The following is an 18399-nucleotide window of genomic DNA, read 5'->3' as shown; positions in this document are numbered from 1 at the left end:
GCTGCAATATTTTGATTCACTTTATATTTGTTCTAATAGAAACATTGGATGGATATTTGACTCCTGATTTCCATTCATTTTGAAATGTTTTATTTTCTTAGACCATTAGTAGTGGTTGTGTATAGGCAGACATGGGAGTTTGGATGGCTTATTAAGTTTTATAGTTCAAGAGTATAGTACTAGTTTGGTACAGTCAAGTTCATTTATTTTGATAAATGTTTTTGGAGGGAGTGTAGGGAAAGGATAGTTGGTCTTCTGTTTTTACAGTTTCCTTATTTTGCATTTTCTTTTTTTAACTTCTACTTTTATATTTTCTTACCTTCTTCATCAAGTCTTCAAGGAGTGCCCCTTCCACATTGCTCCCTCTCCCCCAGAAGTGGCACCTTCCTGTGGCTGCCATCTCTGTGCCTTCATACTTTGAACTCTGCCCAGGTCTCAGACATGTTCTCAGTATTGCCCTACTGAGGATGGAGCTTTCTCCTTGTATGTCCCACCACCCTGGGGCTTCTGCTCCCTCTCTGCTTCTCTGCTTAGTCTGCCTGACTTCCTGCTCCAGAGCAGTCTCCAGAGCTCTTTCTGCTGGAGGAATGTTTTGAGTGTTTCTCTCCTGTTTATGTGTAATTTGAGGTTCATTGTATTCTTTTTGTCTTAGTTGTGATGTATGATAGATATGCGTCATCAACATTTTCATATTTTCTCCTTGTTTGATCTCTGTGTTTTTGAAGGATGCACAGAAAGGTTAAGATTTAGGTGGTTTTCATTATCCTACTGGAACCAAGGTTAGAGTCTCCAGAGCCTATTCTGAATATGAAGAAAACGGAACATTGCATGTTTCCTCTCTTTGCATTCCTCCTGTGGCAACCTTAATCCTTTCCTGAGAAACAGATGCAGTTGGTTAAACTAGGAGACACCGCAGTCAACAATAGGCAGATTGTTATCATTCCACAAAGTTAGCTTCTATTACACTGATGGTACTAAAGGTTACCAGCTTTAGCAAATAAAAACACAGCAATCCCCACTGAATTTGGATTTCAGATAACCAGAACATGCCTGATGTATTTAGCATGTCAAGCAAGCATGTACTGATGGCACTGACGCAGGGGTTTCATTCTTGTGAGGGGAAAAGCCTTTGGTGAGTTCTCCTTTCTTCCAGCTTGGAGTGTGAGGGACATCATAAGTGGGGGTGTGGCAGTTATCTCACAACCAGGGGGCGCTTTCAGAGGACAAAGGTCAGCTAAGCTGGTGCTGGAGAAGGTACCAAGCATCTGGTGCTCTGTTGATGTCATTAAGCTCATGCACTGAGCTTGGAATCACCTATTTCCTAATTTCTTGGGTGATAATTAAATGCCTTTTCTGACTGTGGTTCATTGGGTTTTCTTTTCCTTGCAGCTGAAAACCTTCCAAATTAATACGACTCCTTCTCATTAGAAAGTTAACTTCAGGAATTTACAGATTGGACCCATCTTTTGAAAGGAAGTTTTATTTTTTGTTTGTTTCAGTTATAGCCTTTTGGATAAAGTGATCTGTCAATTTATTGTTTACTAGGCTCTTTTTTCCATTCTACTGAAAATAAGTTGTCTCAGAATGACATGGAAAGGAGTAGGTTTTTCTGCCATGTCCACCGGGCAGCTGTTTGTGTTTCTGCTACTCCAGTTCAGCATTGTTAACATTGTCTGTACTTTCTCCTCTTTGGAAAGCCCTATCCCAAATCATAGGTGAAAGCAGACCACTATTAGAATAGGGATGTTTGGACCATGATCGTCTGTGAAGTAATTATAGTAGTTACCTATGAAGAGCTTGCTAATTCGATAGGTAGAAAAGACAACACCTTCTTGGGAAACTGTCCTAAAATATGTGTGCAGTTCTGGTGAGTGTGGCTGGGGAAAGCTGCAACGCTGCTGTCGAATTGAATTGTGTTAGCATTATTCCTTTCATTAATGAATGGGAAAAAAAATGTGTCTTGGGTTGCAGAGCCGTGTTCCAGTTTACCCTAAGTATACCATTATAAAAGTTACTACAGAGAAAGTTCACTGTGCATATTCTATAAATGAGTGGGTGCCACTCTGTTTAGATAGCCATACTTCTTTGAGTTATTTTTCTTTAATAGGAGAAATTCTGTAGGATGCTATTAAAGCAAGTTGCTTGGTTAGATTCTTGAAAGGATTCGATATTTTTTTATCGATAAGGAATTGCACTTGTTACTATAGGACAAAAATGAGTTTGTTTCCTTGCTGCATACAGTTCAGGTCTGCGGAGCGTCGAAGCGGGTCGAAGCGGCAATCTGCTGCGCAGGTTCCTTTATCGAGTGGCCAACCGAATGCACTCTGGAAACCTTCGTCTTTTTTGACGCATCTCCTCCTTGCCACTGTAGAGGAAGCTCTAGACTTATTACTGGTCTGTTCAAGTAAAATGTTTCATTTTTCTTGCACGCACCTTTGTAGATTTTTTCCTAGTGTACATCTCTAAGTGGACAGTGAAAGCAAAGGTAGATTTAGACACTTGTTTTTACTCAGTCTAGAAGAAACAATATGAAAGTGGGATTTTAGTATCTATCTAACTTGCGTTTGCTGACTGTCCGAGGTTGTTTTTACTTTGCAGTGTAGATAGATTTATTTTTCTGTGGCTACATCACAGTAATAGCACATATCACACTGTGGGGTTTTTGTCTTAGGAAATTTTTTGTTTTTATATTTTTATTTAAAATGTGAAAGTGGGGTTTTTCCTTTGCTTTTAAATTTTAAATGGCAATAGGCCTGGAACCTCAATTTTTCCCTAGGTTGCTCTTTTAAGCCTGAGGTTTAATGCCTGATACCCATAAACATCTCTTTTCTAAATGAGATTTCTATGTTCGTTGAATAAAGGTTAGCTGAATAAGGGCAGAGTTGTAAAGAACTCAAGATATAAATTTAATAACATATTTCCCTTGATGTTACCCAAAGTCTCTTTTTTATTTTGTTCAGAACTCTTACCAACAGTTACCATCTCTAATTGTATGATGTGTTTCACTTGTCTATCTATTATTTATGTGCTCCAGCTTGAGTGTAAACTCTTGAAGGCCAGATGATGTGTTTTCTCATTCTCTGATGCAGATTCAGCATTTAAAAAGCATTTAATCAATATTGGTTAGAAAATTAAAAACAAAGTAATAAAACACAAGTGGATAAATGAAGTGTTTTGACAGTTAACAGATGTAAAGAAACTGTAATATAACTGCCCTTCCTCAAACTGTAATGGGGTAAAACCATCATATAATAGATCTAGTTCCTTCAGAAGGACTTGCAGATGACTGGAACAAATATACATTAATAACTAAATCTTATGCATAAGACGGAACAGTCTCCAGCTGTTCATGTGAATGATGAAGCCATCGTAAACTTCCATGTCAGTCAAGCCTTCACAGGCCTCCAGCCCCCGTGAACATCTGTCTGCAGCTGCACGGAGGCCCAGTGAGAACCACACAGCCGAGCCTTGTCAACCCATACAACTGTGAGCTGTGATAATTATTTATTGTTTTCAGACGTAAAGTTCTGTGGTTGGTTTGTACAATATAGGAAAAAGAAAACGCCTGAATACACAGTCCATTTATTGATAGAAAGGAGTTTTCCTTTTTTCTAAGCAGCACACTTTTGTTTTCGTGCCAGTCTATATACTAGGCCTATTTTCTGATTCTGTAGAAACGGAAAGACGAGAATATACCTGAAGAATTCCTGTTGGTGGGAAAAAGAAAAGATTTGTGGGAGTCAAAGTGGTCTAGTGTATTGACAGGAAAACAAAATTGAATTCAGATTTTGCTTGCAGGTACTTGTGACCTGCATGGAGTTTTGGCCAGCCTGTCTCTTCTGATGTAATTGTTTAATTTTAAGAATAAGAATTTTGACACACTGATAATACTACTTTTCAGAGTTTCTGCACCACAGTTATTATGGGTTTCTTGTAGTAATAATAGTATTTAAGGTAATAACTTACTAGAGGACATGGCAAAAACCCTTCAGAACCTTCAGAAACCTCAGAACGTAGAGTCCGTAATCTCCTAGATCTAAGAAACAAAAATTTGAAAAGACTGTTTGAAATTTCACGTCCCATTAATTTTATATGTAATTCCAGCAGACTAACAATTTTTTTTCTGCTTTTAAGGGTGTCTATTTTAATGCCTTTTTTGAGACAAAAATAGGGGGAACTACTGTTAATGTTTAAGACCATATTTCTGTTGCTCTCTATGTTAAATTTAAATAAGTTAAGCTGGGTCCTATCAGGATAGTTCAGGGGTTCTAGTCTGGAAGGACACGAGCTATCAAATAGTTTCGAGCATCACTCAAACATGCGTGTTTCACTGTTACGTGGATTTAAATCTCTCTTCCATCCCTCAGCATTTTTTTGTGTGATATGATCTGAATTGAAAATATTTGGGGGGAGTATCTACTCTATGGGAGTTTGAGGGGGTGACTAATGGAGGTTCAAGTGGCTTTTACTGTTCAAAATTTCTGTGGAGTTCCAGAAAGAGGAAAAAGGCCTCAATAAAACTTTAAGAAAAACCAAAATGTAACAGAGCTTGGAAGGTAAATCTCTGTATATTATTATTTGTCTGTTTGTTTGCTTCTCTGCCCATCCATCCTTTGTCCTTCTATCTATCCCACCATCGTCCCTGTCTGTCCATCCGTCTGTCTATTTAAGAGATGATTCTGTTGTTGAAACCTGATTGCAGAATGATTAAGGGTTAGGGAGGATCTTATATAAGTACATTCCTGTTCTTCATTATATCTTCACCTGAAAATGGATTTTTTCTTTGAAAAATAGCTACTTCTGCCATTATATTTTATAAGAATATTGCCCTTATTATAAGTTATGTAACCGAAGAAACATGATGAATTAGTTAAGCTTGTATTCATGTATTTTCTATTGATACTCAAATTCTTTCTCCCTGATATTTAATGTCTCCAATATTAGAAAACATTTCTATCATTTTTCCTTCAAATTTCTTTTGTGACTTTGAAAAAATAAAAGTAGTGAAGCAATTTAGTCCCAAAGCTAGTTGGTTATGTTTATTCAAGCTATAGTTTATCCTAATAATTTGAAAGAAAGGGAAATGCCCTCTAATCCATTAGCTCTTCTCCCTGAGACCTTGGAGGAAAAAGAGGAGAAAGGAGTCTCTGGGCCAATTTCTGCAGAGTAGACAAAGAGGGTGGAGAATTCTATGGCAGTAGAATTTTGTAAACAATGTAAACAAAGAAATTACATTTTGGAAAAGAACTAGGTTTGCTTCTTGCTGGTGTTCACATAATCACTAAATAATGCAGCGCAGTTGCTTATAAAATTTATTTTCATGAGCTCCAATGTTAAGTAATGCAGCTCAGTTGCTTCTAAAATTTATTTTCATGAGCTCAGTGTACGAACTGTTTCTTGGCTTTATAGGCACTTGAGGAAGACATTTTAATTGAGATCGTTCCTAAGTAAACACAACTTACTAATTTACTAATTGCATGATTTGGGCAAAGAGTAGTATATTATTATTACTTGGTTCTTGATTCATAGTCAGCCAGAAAGAAAGTCATCTGGTAAAACCAAGCTTCTCAACTCACGAATGTATTTAATCCATGAACTAGAAGACAATGTTGAAACTGAGCCATTGATCAAAATCAGAAGAGATGAGAAGTGTTCGCTTTTCGGAACCACACCTGTTGGTATTATAGCTCACCTGCCACTGTCCTGCATCTCTTCTGACTTATCCTGCCATTTACTGAAGAGCATCAGGATAATCAGCACCCCCAAATGAGTGCCGTCTACAGTTCTCATATAATTCCTTGTGAGTCCTTCAGTCCCTGCACATTCCCTGTTGTATTTCTTGAATTATTTTATTGGCAAAGTTGAATAAACAGGTGCTCTATTGCGAGCCAAAGTGCAGAAGACAGATTTCCAGATGTGATTTGAACATTTTCTATTACCTGATTGAACATTTTCAATTGTCATGTCTTAACTGTGTGAATTATCTCCTTCTACATTTTATCTCAGAATTTACTTCTCTCTGTCCTCATGAACAAATATCAATTTACAAATTATTGAGCATTTTTACTATGAACTCTAGAGGTTATAAAGATACATAATGGAGATACTATTACCACAAGTTGTTTGTAATTTCATTGGGAAGTAAAACCCATATATAATCAGAGATGGCTGATGTGAATGCTGGATGGGGTGAGAAGAAAAACCCTGGGCTTCCCATGAGGGGAAGGACTAAATGAATGCATAGGGACCCTAGAACTTGCTTTAGAGTCATGTATTTGAGACATTTAGATGTCCTTACTGCCCTTTCTTCCTAATTATACATCTAGCTCTTCATTTCTAAATAAGCTGCTTCAACTTAACACAAGATTATCTTCTACTTTTCTGGTTTGGCTTACTTCCCTCAGACTGATAATCTTTTCTGTTAGTTAGCTTTTGCTATGTAGCAAGCCACCCGCAAGAATCTGGGGCTTGAAACAATAGCTGTTTATTAGATTTATGACTCTGCATGTCCGCAGTCAGGGCTAAGCTCCGCTAGCAGTTGTCCGGTTTCAGGTGAACTCACTGTGCTTCTATGAGCCACTCTGGGCTAGCTGGGGGCTAGCCACTAGAGTGTGGTTTCAGCTGGGACAGCTTCCGTGTGTTTCATGTGGTCTACCGTCTTCCTGCAAGCTACCTTGGCTTGTTCATAGGGCAACCAGGAAGGTTTAAAAGAGGAAGGGTGTGGAAGGATGGGACTGGATCACTGTCACTTCTGCCACATTCTTTTGGTGAAAGCAAGTCAACTTAGCCCAGAATCAAAGGATGAAGCAATAAATTCATTGCTTGATGGGAGTAATTGCAAATACCACAGCTACAGAGACCGGTGGAGAATTATGCCTGGTTTTTTAATCAGCCTCATTTCATAGCGACCCTTACTTTTTCTAAGATCATCAAATTTACACATGTGCTGTCCTGAGGAATTTTTTAACTTTGGGGCAACACATAGCACCAGACAATGTAGGCTCATTGCTAGAATGAGGAGCAGCTTGGGACCAAACACACTAGCACTTTATACATGTCAAAAAGATTCGAGATAGGAAATCGCATGATGCTAAAATTTGAGAAAGAATTTAGTTGTGGGCCTGTGCAGAAAGAAGGTTTAGATCCACATACTGTTCAATTGCTACAAGCAACTGCTGTTTGGATATTACTTCAACTTCCATATTTCTAAAACTGAACTCAATATATTCATTCTACAACGAAATTTTTTTCTTCTTCCAGTGCTTCTCTTCTCAGTAAGTGATTCTACCATTTGCTCTGTAGTCCAAGACAGGTATTTGATCACTCTGACTTGCATCCCCTCACCCTATTCATTCACTGTTGTTAACAACAAATAAAAAGAACGCCTGTGATGCATCAAGTACTGTAGTTTCTAGTGTTCCCACTAGACCATTGTCATCTTCACACTAGACCTATCTCCCAATGATCGGTCTCCAAGCTTTTCTTCATGTTCTGCAGGACCCAGCGTGACTTACAGCTCAGTCTGTTTATTCCACTGGCATATCATTGTTGCGCTTCTGCTGTTAGACACTGCGGATACAGAACTAAAGCAAAGTGACTGCCTTCACGCAGTTTGCAATCCAGTGTGAGGGACATATAAGGAAGAATAGAGTGTGACCCGGAATGCTATTTCAAATAAATCCACTGGGAAAAGCCTCTCTTGGGAGGTGAAGTTTATGCGCAAGAGAAAGAGCCATGTGGGTATCTGAGGAAGAACATTTTACGGTGAGAGAATAGCAAGTATCAAGGCCTTGAGATAGGAGTGGCATTGGAGGGAAAGGAATCGAATGAGTAAGGGACAGAGAAAGTAGGTCAAGAGGTCAGGCAGACAGCCTCCCATTCAGGTCATGAAGCTCTTTATAGGCCATTGAACAGACTTGAGATATTGAAAATGTGAGGGAATGCCAGTGGAGCTTGGGAATTATTGGAATATTTATTGAGAATAAACTTGACATAGTTCACAACGATCACTTTGCTGGAGTATGGAGAAGAGACAACAGAGAAACAAGAGATGATAGTGGCTTGAGTCAGCGTGTGGCCAGCCATGCAGAACATGTGAAGAGGTGAGAGGTTCCAGAGCTCATTTCGAAGGGCTTGCTGGTGGGTGTTTATAGAGAAGCGGGGGGAGCCATAGATGCCGTGTAGTGCCATGGGCGCAACAGAAATCCCTGGATATGCGCAACTTTGTGTAGGAATCAGAGGGGGAGGTCAGGTTGCTTCTCCTTTGGAATTAAAGTTTGAGGTGGACTTTATAGACACCCAAACCATGTCTATCACTATCTTAAAACCCTTAAACAGGTTTACATTAATTATGATAAAGCTCAAACTTTAAAAAAAATGGCTTGTAAGAACATTTATAGTCTTTCTGGTGGTTACATCTCTAATCTCATCTCCATTTTTCTTATCTCCCACCATCTCTCTCATCTTGTATCAAACAGCGACACTGAGTTTCTTTCGGTTCCTTTGATACTCCCATCTCTCTTTAATTATTCCATATCCTTACCAAAATCAAACACATCCTCTTTATCCTCTGTTTGCCTTTTGCCTAGTCAGTGTGCATTTGGGGGCTAAATCTGAATGTCATTTTCTCTAAAGTGCCATCAGCCTTCCCGTGCTGCCCCCTGATGAGCTTCCAAGTTCCCACAGGACCCTGAGAACTCCCGTTCTCATACTTACCATGTGTTTTTGTAAAACCCTTGCTTGTCACACAGGCTAGACTTTAAGGGCTTGAGCATAGGGGAAATGTCATGGCCAGGGTAGTGACCAGAATGTAGTAACTACTTGATAAAAAATTTTTTGAATGAGAGAGACAGATGGGAAGCATACGTTGGGTTAGAAAGGTTAAATGTAGGGGATCAAGGTCAGTGGCTTGAACCTGAGGGTGCTGTCAAAACTGAAGGGACGTGGTGGTTTCAGACCTGGATTTCCAAAACCCGACTCAGCGTCTGGCCCTGAGGTATTTGAGGACGGTGTGAGCTCTGGATGGCGCAGTGTCTCTGAAATGCCCCGTAAGTTTCAGAGACCCCCGTTAACCTTCAGCAGCAAAGGCAGGTCAGGCAGTGGAAACCACTGCTCTAAACACTAAGATGACACATGCAGAAATTCTTTAAAGGAGACAAGATTTTTTTTTTGGCTTATTGATTTTTTACTTTATTACGTATTTTTAGGACTGAAAGTCTTATTCAAGGTGTGTCCATTTGAAAGATTCAAAAAGGATCACACGATTTACAAATGAGAGAAATGTTGTTCACTTCACTAAATCCATAGAGCATCTAGTTTTTGGCTGCTTTGCCTCAGTTTTTGTTTTTTGTTTCTTCTTTTTGAAGACTGATTTTTAGAGCGATTTTATCTTCACAGCAAAATTGAGAGGAAGGTACAGAGATTCCCCACCTACCTCCAGCCCTCATCCGTGCACAGCCACCCCCATTATTAGCACTGTCACGAGAGTGGTGTGATTATTACAAGTGATAAACCTGGATCGACATTCATACACCGAAGTCCATAGCATACTTTTTGGTTCATTCTTGCCGCTGTTGTACATTTATATGGATTTGGACAAGTGGATAATGACACGTATCTATCATTATAGTATCACACAGAATGTTTTCTCTGCCCTAAAATCTTCTGTGCTCAGCCTATCCATGCCCCCTCGCCCATCTCCAGCGGGAGATGGAGATCTTCAGTGGGGACCACTGAACTTTTTGCTGTTGTCATAGTTTTGACTTCTTCCATAACATCATGTAGTTTGAATCATACAGTATTTAGCCTTTTGAGATTGGCTTCTTTCACTTAGTCATACACATTTAAGTTTCCTTTATGTCTATTCATAGCTTGATAGCTTATTTCTTTTTAGTGCTGAATGGTACTCCATTGTCTGAATGTACCACCGCTGACGCAGTCACCTACTGAAAGACATCCTGATTGCTTCCAACTTTGGGCATTATGAATAAAGCACTATAAATATCCACGTGCCGGTTTTTGTGTGAGCATAAGTTTTTGACTCATTCGGTTGAATGCTAGGGAGTGCTATTGCTGGATTGTGTGATAAGAGTATGTTTAGTTTTGTAGGAAATGGCCAAACCATCTTTCAGACTGTCTGTACCATTCTGAATTCCCAGCAGCAATGAGTGAGACTCCCTGTTTCTCTGAATCCTCGGCAGCACTTGCTGCTGTCCCTGTTCTGGAATTTGGCCGTTCTCATGGGCATGTAGTTGTATGTCCTTGTTGTTTGAATTTGCATTTTCCTGATGAAGTGTGATGTGGAGCATCTTTTCATATGCTTGTTTGCCCTCTGTATATCTTCTCTGGTGAGGTATCTGTTGAGGTCTTTGACCAGTTTTTTAATCAGGTTGTTTGTTTTCTTAGCGAGTTTGTTAAGAGTTCTTTGTATATTTTGGATAATGGTCCTTTATCAGATGTGTCTTTTGCAAATATTTTTCTCCCAGTTCATGCCTTGTTTTCTTATTCTCTTGACACTGTCTTTCACAGAGCACAAGTTTTTAATTTTAATGAAGTCCAGCTTTTCAGTGTTTTCTTCCGCAGAGTGTGTGTTTGGTGTTGTATCTAAAAAGTCATCCCTGTATCCAGGGTCATCTAGGTTTTATCCTACGTTATCTTTCAAGAGTTTTAGTTTTGCATTCTACATTTGGGTCAATGATCCATTTTTGAGTTAAATTTTGTGAAGGGATTGAGGTCTTTATCTTGATTTCTTTCTTTCTTCATTTCTTTCTTTCTTTCCTTTTCCTCTCTCCCTCCCTCCCTCTCTGTCCCTCCCTCCCTTTCCCTCCCTCCCTCCCTCCCTTCCTTCCTCCCTTCCTTCCTTCCTTCCTTCCTTCCTTCTTCCCTTCCTTCCTTTCTCTCCCTCTCTCCCTCCCTCTTTCCCTCTTCCTCCCTCTCTTCCTCTCTCTCCCTCACTCCCTCTTTCTCCCTCTCTCCTCTGTCTGTCTGTCTTTCACATGTGGACATCCAGTTGTTAAAACACCACTTATTGAAAAGACTACCTTTGGTTCTTTGATTGCCTTTGACTATACCGCCTCAATTTCTTGACCCTCAGTTTTGAGTAGAATATTAGGAAGTCTTACTTCAGTCTTACTTTATCCTATATAGGCATATTTTGTATACCACGGCCTTCCTTTTCCTAACATCTGCTATTTTCTGATGTTTCTTTGGGATTTCCTGGGACATCCTTAAACATTTGTAACTGAGAAATTGTCCTCTGTCAAAATTATAGTACATGTGAACCATGGTTCTAGCAGAGTCAGAACGCGAGGTATAAATGTGTGGAGTGAAGCACGATGATTTATAGGATGCCATTTCACCAATGTACCAGAAAATAGTTGGATACTGTTCTCTCCTCCCACACCCCATCCCCAGCCTCCAGGCCCAGATAGAAAACATCCATGTCATCTCAGCTACTTTTACAAGCGATCAATTGTCCCTTCACATTTGCCAGACAATATAGAAAGGTGAGTAGTAATCTATCTCACCTTTTTATTTTTTTTTACACCCGGGTCATCGTCTATAAATTATTAGGGACATGTGCCACCCATGAATGTGCTGTCGTCAACAACAATATGACCATAATAACAGCAGTCATTTCTTATATACTTTGCCTTCTTTAATCTTTATAGCAAGTCTCTACATTCAAACTATACAGATCAGGCTTTATGAATTTAGGTAATTTGACAAAGTCATACAGCTGGAAAGTAGCAGAGGTGGGATTTAAACATCTCTCTGCTCAATTCTCCTAGCTGGTGTCCTTTGCTGCTAGTGCTGATAATTTGGTGTTCTTGAAACATACTGGGGTATCTGGGGATTTCTGGAAAACCCCAAAATTGAATAATATGCTTGAGTATTTGGACATTGGGTCTATTTTAGCCACAGGTGTCTTAGTTCTTGCATGTGTGTGATAACAAAGGATAAGAAGTCCATCAAATTGCCCCATAAATATAATAGTGAATGTCTTAGAACTTCCCCACCTTAGATTTTCAAAAGTCTGTGAAACCATCTTTAGTTTTAGAGTCACAGAATCTACTTTTGCATCCCATGGAGTGCCCTTCAGCTTATGGTCTCACAAAAGCTCTAAGTCCAATTTCTTTAGGCCCTGGAAAAAGAAAAGTTAAAGCGAGATCTCCAAATAAAAGCAAGAGGAAGTGAAACTATTGTCTGAAACTGTGAGGGGAGAACTAAGCCCAGATACTTCCCAGAAGTTCCCGAGTACTGAGGAGCAGATGTCAGACCCATTGGAAGGAATGACTTCATCAGAAATGGAGCAGGACTAACAATGGAGTGAGCTGTTCCCCGTGGTATGCTGGATCTGCCTTCTAACAGCTCATGAAAGCTTATTGTTACACAGTCAAGAATTTTGTGAGCGTGGTTGTTTAAAATTGGCCATGATGTGAGTATTTACACCATGAAAATGAGCAAACACTATAAATAAGGGATTTCTTCTTTCTTTGAAGAACTGGTTTACCAACACATCGTTGGCTCTTTAGTAAAGATGTGAACGCCCCGTCACTGAAACTATTCACATAGAAACTTGGTGATTTTCTAAAAGTTGAGTTGCAATAAATGGAATGAGGAGAAATTAGGTCTCCAAAGCCTTATCCAAGAGTATTTCACTTGGTCACCTGGATGCACAAGCCACTGAAATGTCTAGTCCTTGAGCTTTTTTTACTGACGCTGTATTGTCCAATGTGTACTCCTTGTCTACTCCTCATCTGAATTTGCCCTCCTCTAAGCCTTTTCTGCTTCAGCTTTGAACAGATGAATTTCCATTGCTCCATGGTCTGGTGTTCAACTGTTGACCAGCTGTTTGAGTTCTGAAAGGTTCCCTAGGCTGATTAAGTCTTATCTTTTTTTTAAATTAAAAAAATTTTTTAAATATATTTTGTTGATTATGCTATTACAGTTGTCTCATGTCCCCCCCTTTCTTCCCCTCTGCCCTGCAAACTCCCTCCCATCCACATGAGTCAGGCACCATTGATTAATAACATCATGTAACTGTCAGGTACACAGCCTTATAATAGATGTTTGTATACTCTGTCCTGTGTCCACCACCTGCAAAAAGCACCCAATGAACAAACAAAACCACCAAAGGAAAAAATAAACCTATTTTCTTTATCTCTTAAAAGGAGATTAAAAAAAGATGGCAAAAGTACCTCTGTCAAGTAGTTGTTCTGAGTCTTAAATAAAGCTTGTCCATGTAAAGCAACTAGTACAGTGCTTGGCCAAGGGAAGGATCTAGTAGATGTCAATTATATTTTCACTTAAGGGAATATCAGTTTTATTTTTTGCAATTTCTTAGAACTCTTGGACTCCAAGTTTTATAAAGAATTTCAAGCATTTACACACTCTACTAAGTTGACTGGCTTGTTTCTGAATCTGTCTATAAAACAGACTCTTTATGTATTTAATTTTGCTTTCTTATGAACATTGTATAGTCAGTGATGCAGGCTTATGAGCCACTGTATTAATAACAATGAACAACAGATGTTTTCAGCATACAGGCAGGCTATTGGCAGCATATAAATTGCTCAGAACTTGGAGAAGTTTAAAAAGAATGACATTGAAGCTGCCCCCTCCAGAGTGGAAGAAAATGACAGTGAAAATATAATGAAGGTGTTTATTTGGGGTATAAACTGCTCTTTCATTGAGGAAACACTGTGATATGTTGTTGATGGAGACGCAAGAGAAGCGGACACACCCAGAGTGGTTTATAAGCAGAATAACTCAACCCTGGTATGGAAAAGGCCCTTTCTAGAACTCACAGAACAGTTTCTCTCAAACTTCATTCCTGAAGAGAATACAAGCTTTTAAGGACGAGGACATAGGCGATCTAAGTGGTACCCATTGTTTCTGCAGATACTTTCCATTTTGTGGTGTTCTCAGTAGTCACCTGTGCATGTGCCATCATTGATACAGTACATTATTTATCTTGCATAAACTGTGTACATGTGTACTTTTCATCAGCTTCAACGATGCTGAAATTTCTGATTGGCCCCATACCAGTGTATGGACTATATACGTGGTGTCACCATTCTGGAAAATAGTCTCTAGTCCCAGCTCTGGCGGAGATCTTCTCAACAATAGTGACTGTGTTTGTGTTTCTTTTGCCTCTGGGTGATGCTATCATACAGATTCTTGTCCAGTGAATAGAGCCCAGTTTAAAGACGGTTTCAGTCAGACAGTCAAGGAAATGGTTAATTCATTCCTCTCTTTGGTCCGTGTTGACTAGCATCAATATATTCCACAGTCCTTCCTCTTTAGGTACTTGGGCATATGAAACAACGATATGAAAAACAAGTTTGAAAGCCCAGACCACTTGAAATATGTGTATAAAATCTAAGGTTCATATTCAGGACTTAGGTTTCTGATTTAAGGGTCATCTGACCTTCTTAGTCTTTTGAAAGAAATACTGTAGGCTCTGAGTATTTTTTTCTCCTTTGACCTTTGGGCTACTCACCATAATAGATTATCCAAGTGAAAGTATCGATTGGATATTTCCCCTCCTTCCCCTTCCACCAATACCACGTTGGTGGGTGAAAAGAAGAAGAAAAAGGATAGGACATAAATATTTAATGGTAAAGTCAGATTCACCAGAAGCAGACTTGGAGGAAAGAAACCTAATTGCCCCACTTTTAACACATGTGTTTTTCATCGACGGCTGGTTTTCTTCAGTTTTCATAATTACAATTTCAGGCAGCATCCCTCCACTCCAGGACGGTTATCCCATTTGTGGGTTACCCATTTCCTGTGCGTTTCCTTCCTCTGGCCCACCTCTTGAGGCCACATTAACACACTGCACATCAGAAACGATACCACAGGTGGCCAGAGCAGGTTTGGAAAAGGAAAAAAATGAAATGGAATCCTGTCAAGATTGCTTTGTGTTAAAGCATTTGGTGAGGAGAGGCCCAAATTCAATCTCAGCTAGAGTGAGACTTCTGAAAAACATCGGCATTTTGGAAATGTATACTGTTTCTTTCATGATCATCTCTGTTAACCCAGCATTAGCTGGCTAGCAATCTCTGATGAGGTCAGAGCACCAAGCACAGTGGCAGTTGTGAACTTGGAAATAAAGTTGAGGATATGCCCACATTCCTGGCATGCAGTCAATCAGCCAATATTTACTGAAATCCTAGTTAGACTTGTTTAATGCATAGTCTTCTAAGGGCTTACAGTCAAGACAGAATTCACACACAAGGTTCACTAGACAACAGTTCTGTAGACTTCAGTGAGTAGGGACTGTGTGTGTAGAACAGAGGGTGTGTGTGTATGTGTGTGTGTGTGTGTGTCCCTAAGTTCAGGAAAGGGATGAAAAATGAAGGGGATGAAGAGCGTGAGACAGCTTTATGGGAGGGGGTAGGTCCTGAGCTACCAGAACCTGGGAATGATGGGAAGAGTGGAATTGGGATAAATATAGTAATTGTGTGTGTGTGTGTCTGTCTGCAGGGCCTCAAGTGTCAGATAAAAGTCAAGAAGGTGAGAAAAAGATGCAGATATTCATCAAATATATAAGCCCCTATTTTCTAGATATTATCTGTGGTGAAAAATGGGTTCGTATTTTGTTAGAATGAATCCTAGTCAAGTGTGTTTATAATATTCAACAAAAGGCAGTCTCATTTGGAGAACACATTAATAAATTCTTGTCGGGGAGCATCAGAGGTATCTGTTGCTAGTTAGCATTTGATTTTGAGTGATGAAGTTTGGAAAGACATGAGCTTCCATTTAGGTTGTACTGTAGATGAAAGCCAAGTCATGGCTACAAAGCCCTGGAAGATCGAATCTCACTTTGTGTTCTGATTTGCTACCTTGCATGCCATTCTCTCCCCAGTTCACTAAGCCTCAGCAATACCCCATGTTTCTCTTTCTTCAGTGTGCTAAGTTGTTTCCCACCTTTTGGCCATTGCATTTGTTGTGTCCTCTGCCAAGGCACTGGTCTCTAGGCCCTCGGGCAGACTGGCTCTTTCCCATAAGTCATGCCTCAGCTTACATTCCACTTTCTCAGAGACTGGAGTCTTTTTCTTTTTCTTTTTCTTTTTGATATATTTATTGATTATGCTATTACAGTTGTCCCATTTCCACCCCTTCTCTCAACTCCATCCCACCCACCCCCTCCCTCCCACATTCCCCCCCTATAGTTCATCTCCATGGGTCATACTTATAAGTTCTTTGGCTTCTACATTTCCTACACTATTCTTACCCTCCCCCTGTCTATTTTCCACCTATCATCTATGCTATTTATTCTCTGTGCCTTTCCCCCCTCTCTCCCCCTCCCAATCCCCTATTGATAGCCCTCCATGTGATCTCCATTTCTGTGGTTCTGTTTCTGTTCTAGTTGTTTGCTTAGTTTTGTTTTGGTTTTAGGTGTGGTTGTTAATAACTGTGAGTTTGCTGTCATTCTTACTGTTCATATTTTTTATATTCTTTTTCTTAGATAAGTCCCTTTAACATTTCATATAATAATGGCTTGGTGATGATGAACTCCTTTAACTTGACCTTATCTGAGAAGCACTTTATCTTCCCTTTCATTCTAAATGATAGCTTTGCTGGATACAGTAATCTTGGATGCAGGCCCTTGCCTTTCATGACTTGGAATACTTCTTGCCAGTCCCTTCTTGCCTGTAAGGTCTCTTTTGAGAAATCAGCTGATAGTCTTATGGAAACCCCTTTGTAGGTAACTGTGTCCTTTTCTCTTGCTGCTTCTAAGATTCTCTCCTTCTTTTTAATCTTGGGTAACTTAATTATGATGTGCCTTGGTGTGTTCCTCCTCGGGTCCAGCTTCTTTGGGACTCTCTGAGCTTCCTGACCATCCCACCTAAGGTGACTTAGTCAGACCCCTTGGCATTCACCATCCTGTTACCTTGTTTAATTCCTTTAAAGCATAAGGAGCGCTCTGAATGGTCTTGTTTGTTCATTATCCCTGTCTCCCCTTTAGAGGAATCATCAGGATGGGGACCTCATCTCCCTTGTTCCCTGCCAGTGCCAGCATGTAGTAGGTGCTCAATAAAGTATGTGCTGGAAGAATCATTGGCAGTCGGGTCTCCATGGTGCTTAGCACATACAAAGCTTGCGTCCTGATCTACTGAGCTGTCACAGAGCAGGAAGAGAATAGCGAATGGTGGAAGACCTGGGGTGGCTCATGTCGCTTTGGCATTATGCTGCAGTACATCTCTTTCCCTTTGTTTCTCTCCTGAGTTTTAAGCTGAAAATCAACACCACTCAAAGGGATATTTCAAAAGGAATGGACTTAGAAGTAATAATTGTGTGGGTTGATGAATGCTAGTAAATTACATCCAGAAGAGCTGCTGATTAATTCATTTCTCGATGTTGTGGAATGCAATTACAACACATGATGAGCTAAGGTTCGATGTTTCCACAGCGCACCTCCCCCCCACACGTTTTCCCGTGTGTCACCATTCCAAACTACGTACCACTCTTCCTTCCCTTCTCAGAATAGTGCTGAATGAGTATCTTCCTGCTACAAACTATGGTACAACAGCCACTGTTAATTTATTGACAGAAGATTGAAAATCCTTTTTTTTGTTGCTGTTCCCGGGTTTCTCACAGCAGCGCATCTCTGGCTGACACTGTGCAAATACTGCCTGAGCTGGTCCTCGTTTGTAGCTGGGTTGGCTTGTAGGTGGCTGGAAGGATAAAGTGTATGTTCTTCAGTTACCTCACGTGGATTTGTAAACGAAAAGCTATGATGACTTTTTGTAGCACTAATACATGCTAACAGTAAAATGTACCTCCGTTATTCTGCTGTTGAAATATATTTTATTTTATAATTTTTTCCAAAGGATCCACAGTATTAGAACAAGTCAGAGATGGCAGAAGAGATTTCTTTTGCTTCTGCCACATCTATCCTTCCTGCCTTCCCCTGTTATTGTGCTAGAGACCAATGCTTCTACTCTAACAGACAATCCACCAAATTGCTGTTGATTTTTAATGCATTATCTTAACAAGTGGGTAATTCTCCCTCCTCCTTACTATTTAGTAATCTGCAATGTCCAATGCTGCCTCTCCCCTTTCAGCACTGCAGCGACAACACGCATCCCTGCCAGTCAGACATGAACATTGAAGGAGCCTGGAAGAGAGGCTACACGGGGAAGAACATCGTGGTCACCATCCTGGACGACGGCATCGAGAGAACCCATCCGGATCTGATGCAGAACTACGTGAGTGTTTGCTGTGGTTGGAACACCTTGCCTCCTTGGAAGCAAGTAAAATCATGGTAGAGTTGTCAGAAAGGGGGAAAACTACTGACAAATGCAGCAAACAGATCCAGTTGTCTCTGTGTGTTGCTCCAGTCTTGTAAGAGATATACTTAGAATCCAGGAAGCGTGAGATAAATGCTTT

General features: G+C 40.0%; 1 protein-coding gene across 5 annotated transcripts in view; it reads left to right on the top strand.

Moving 5' to 3' along the window:
* The window catches only part of PCSK5 (proprotein convertase subtilisin/kexin type 5), a 421805-nt gene that overhangs the window by 102705 nt on the left and 300701 nt on the right, over positions 1 to 18399 (top strand). For all 5 annotated transcript variants that reach the window (XM_053923627.2, XM_045191544.2, XM_045191524.2 and 2 more), the window contains exon 4: positions 18075 to 18218. In XM_053923627.2, coding sequence (XP_053779602.1) covers positions 18075 to 18218 — 144 coding nt within the window. The remainder of the gene's footprint in view (positions 1 to 18074; positions 18219 to 18399) is intronic.

Source organism: Desmodus rotundus, chromosome 1 (genome assembly GCF_022682495.2).
Source record: "Desmodus rotundus isolate HL8 chromosome 1, HLdesRot8A.1, whole genome shotgun sequence".
Taxonomy (NCBI): Eukaryota; Metazoa; Chordata; class Mammalia; order Chiroptera; family Phyllostomidae; genus Desmodus; species Desmodus rotundus.
The sequence above is the reverse complement of the archived record's forward strand: the minus strand, read 5'-3'. Positions and strand labels throughout refer to the sequence as shown.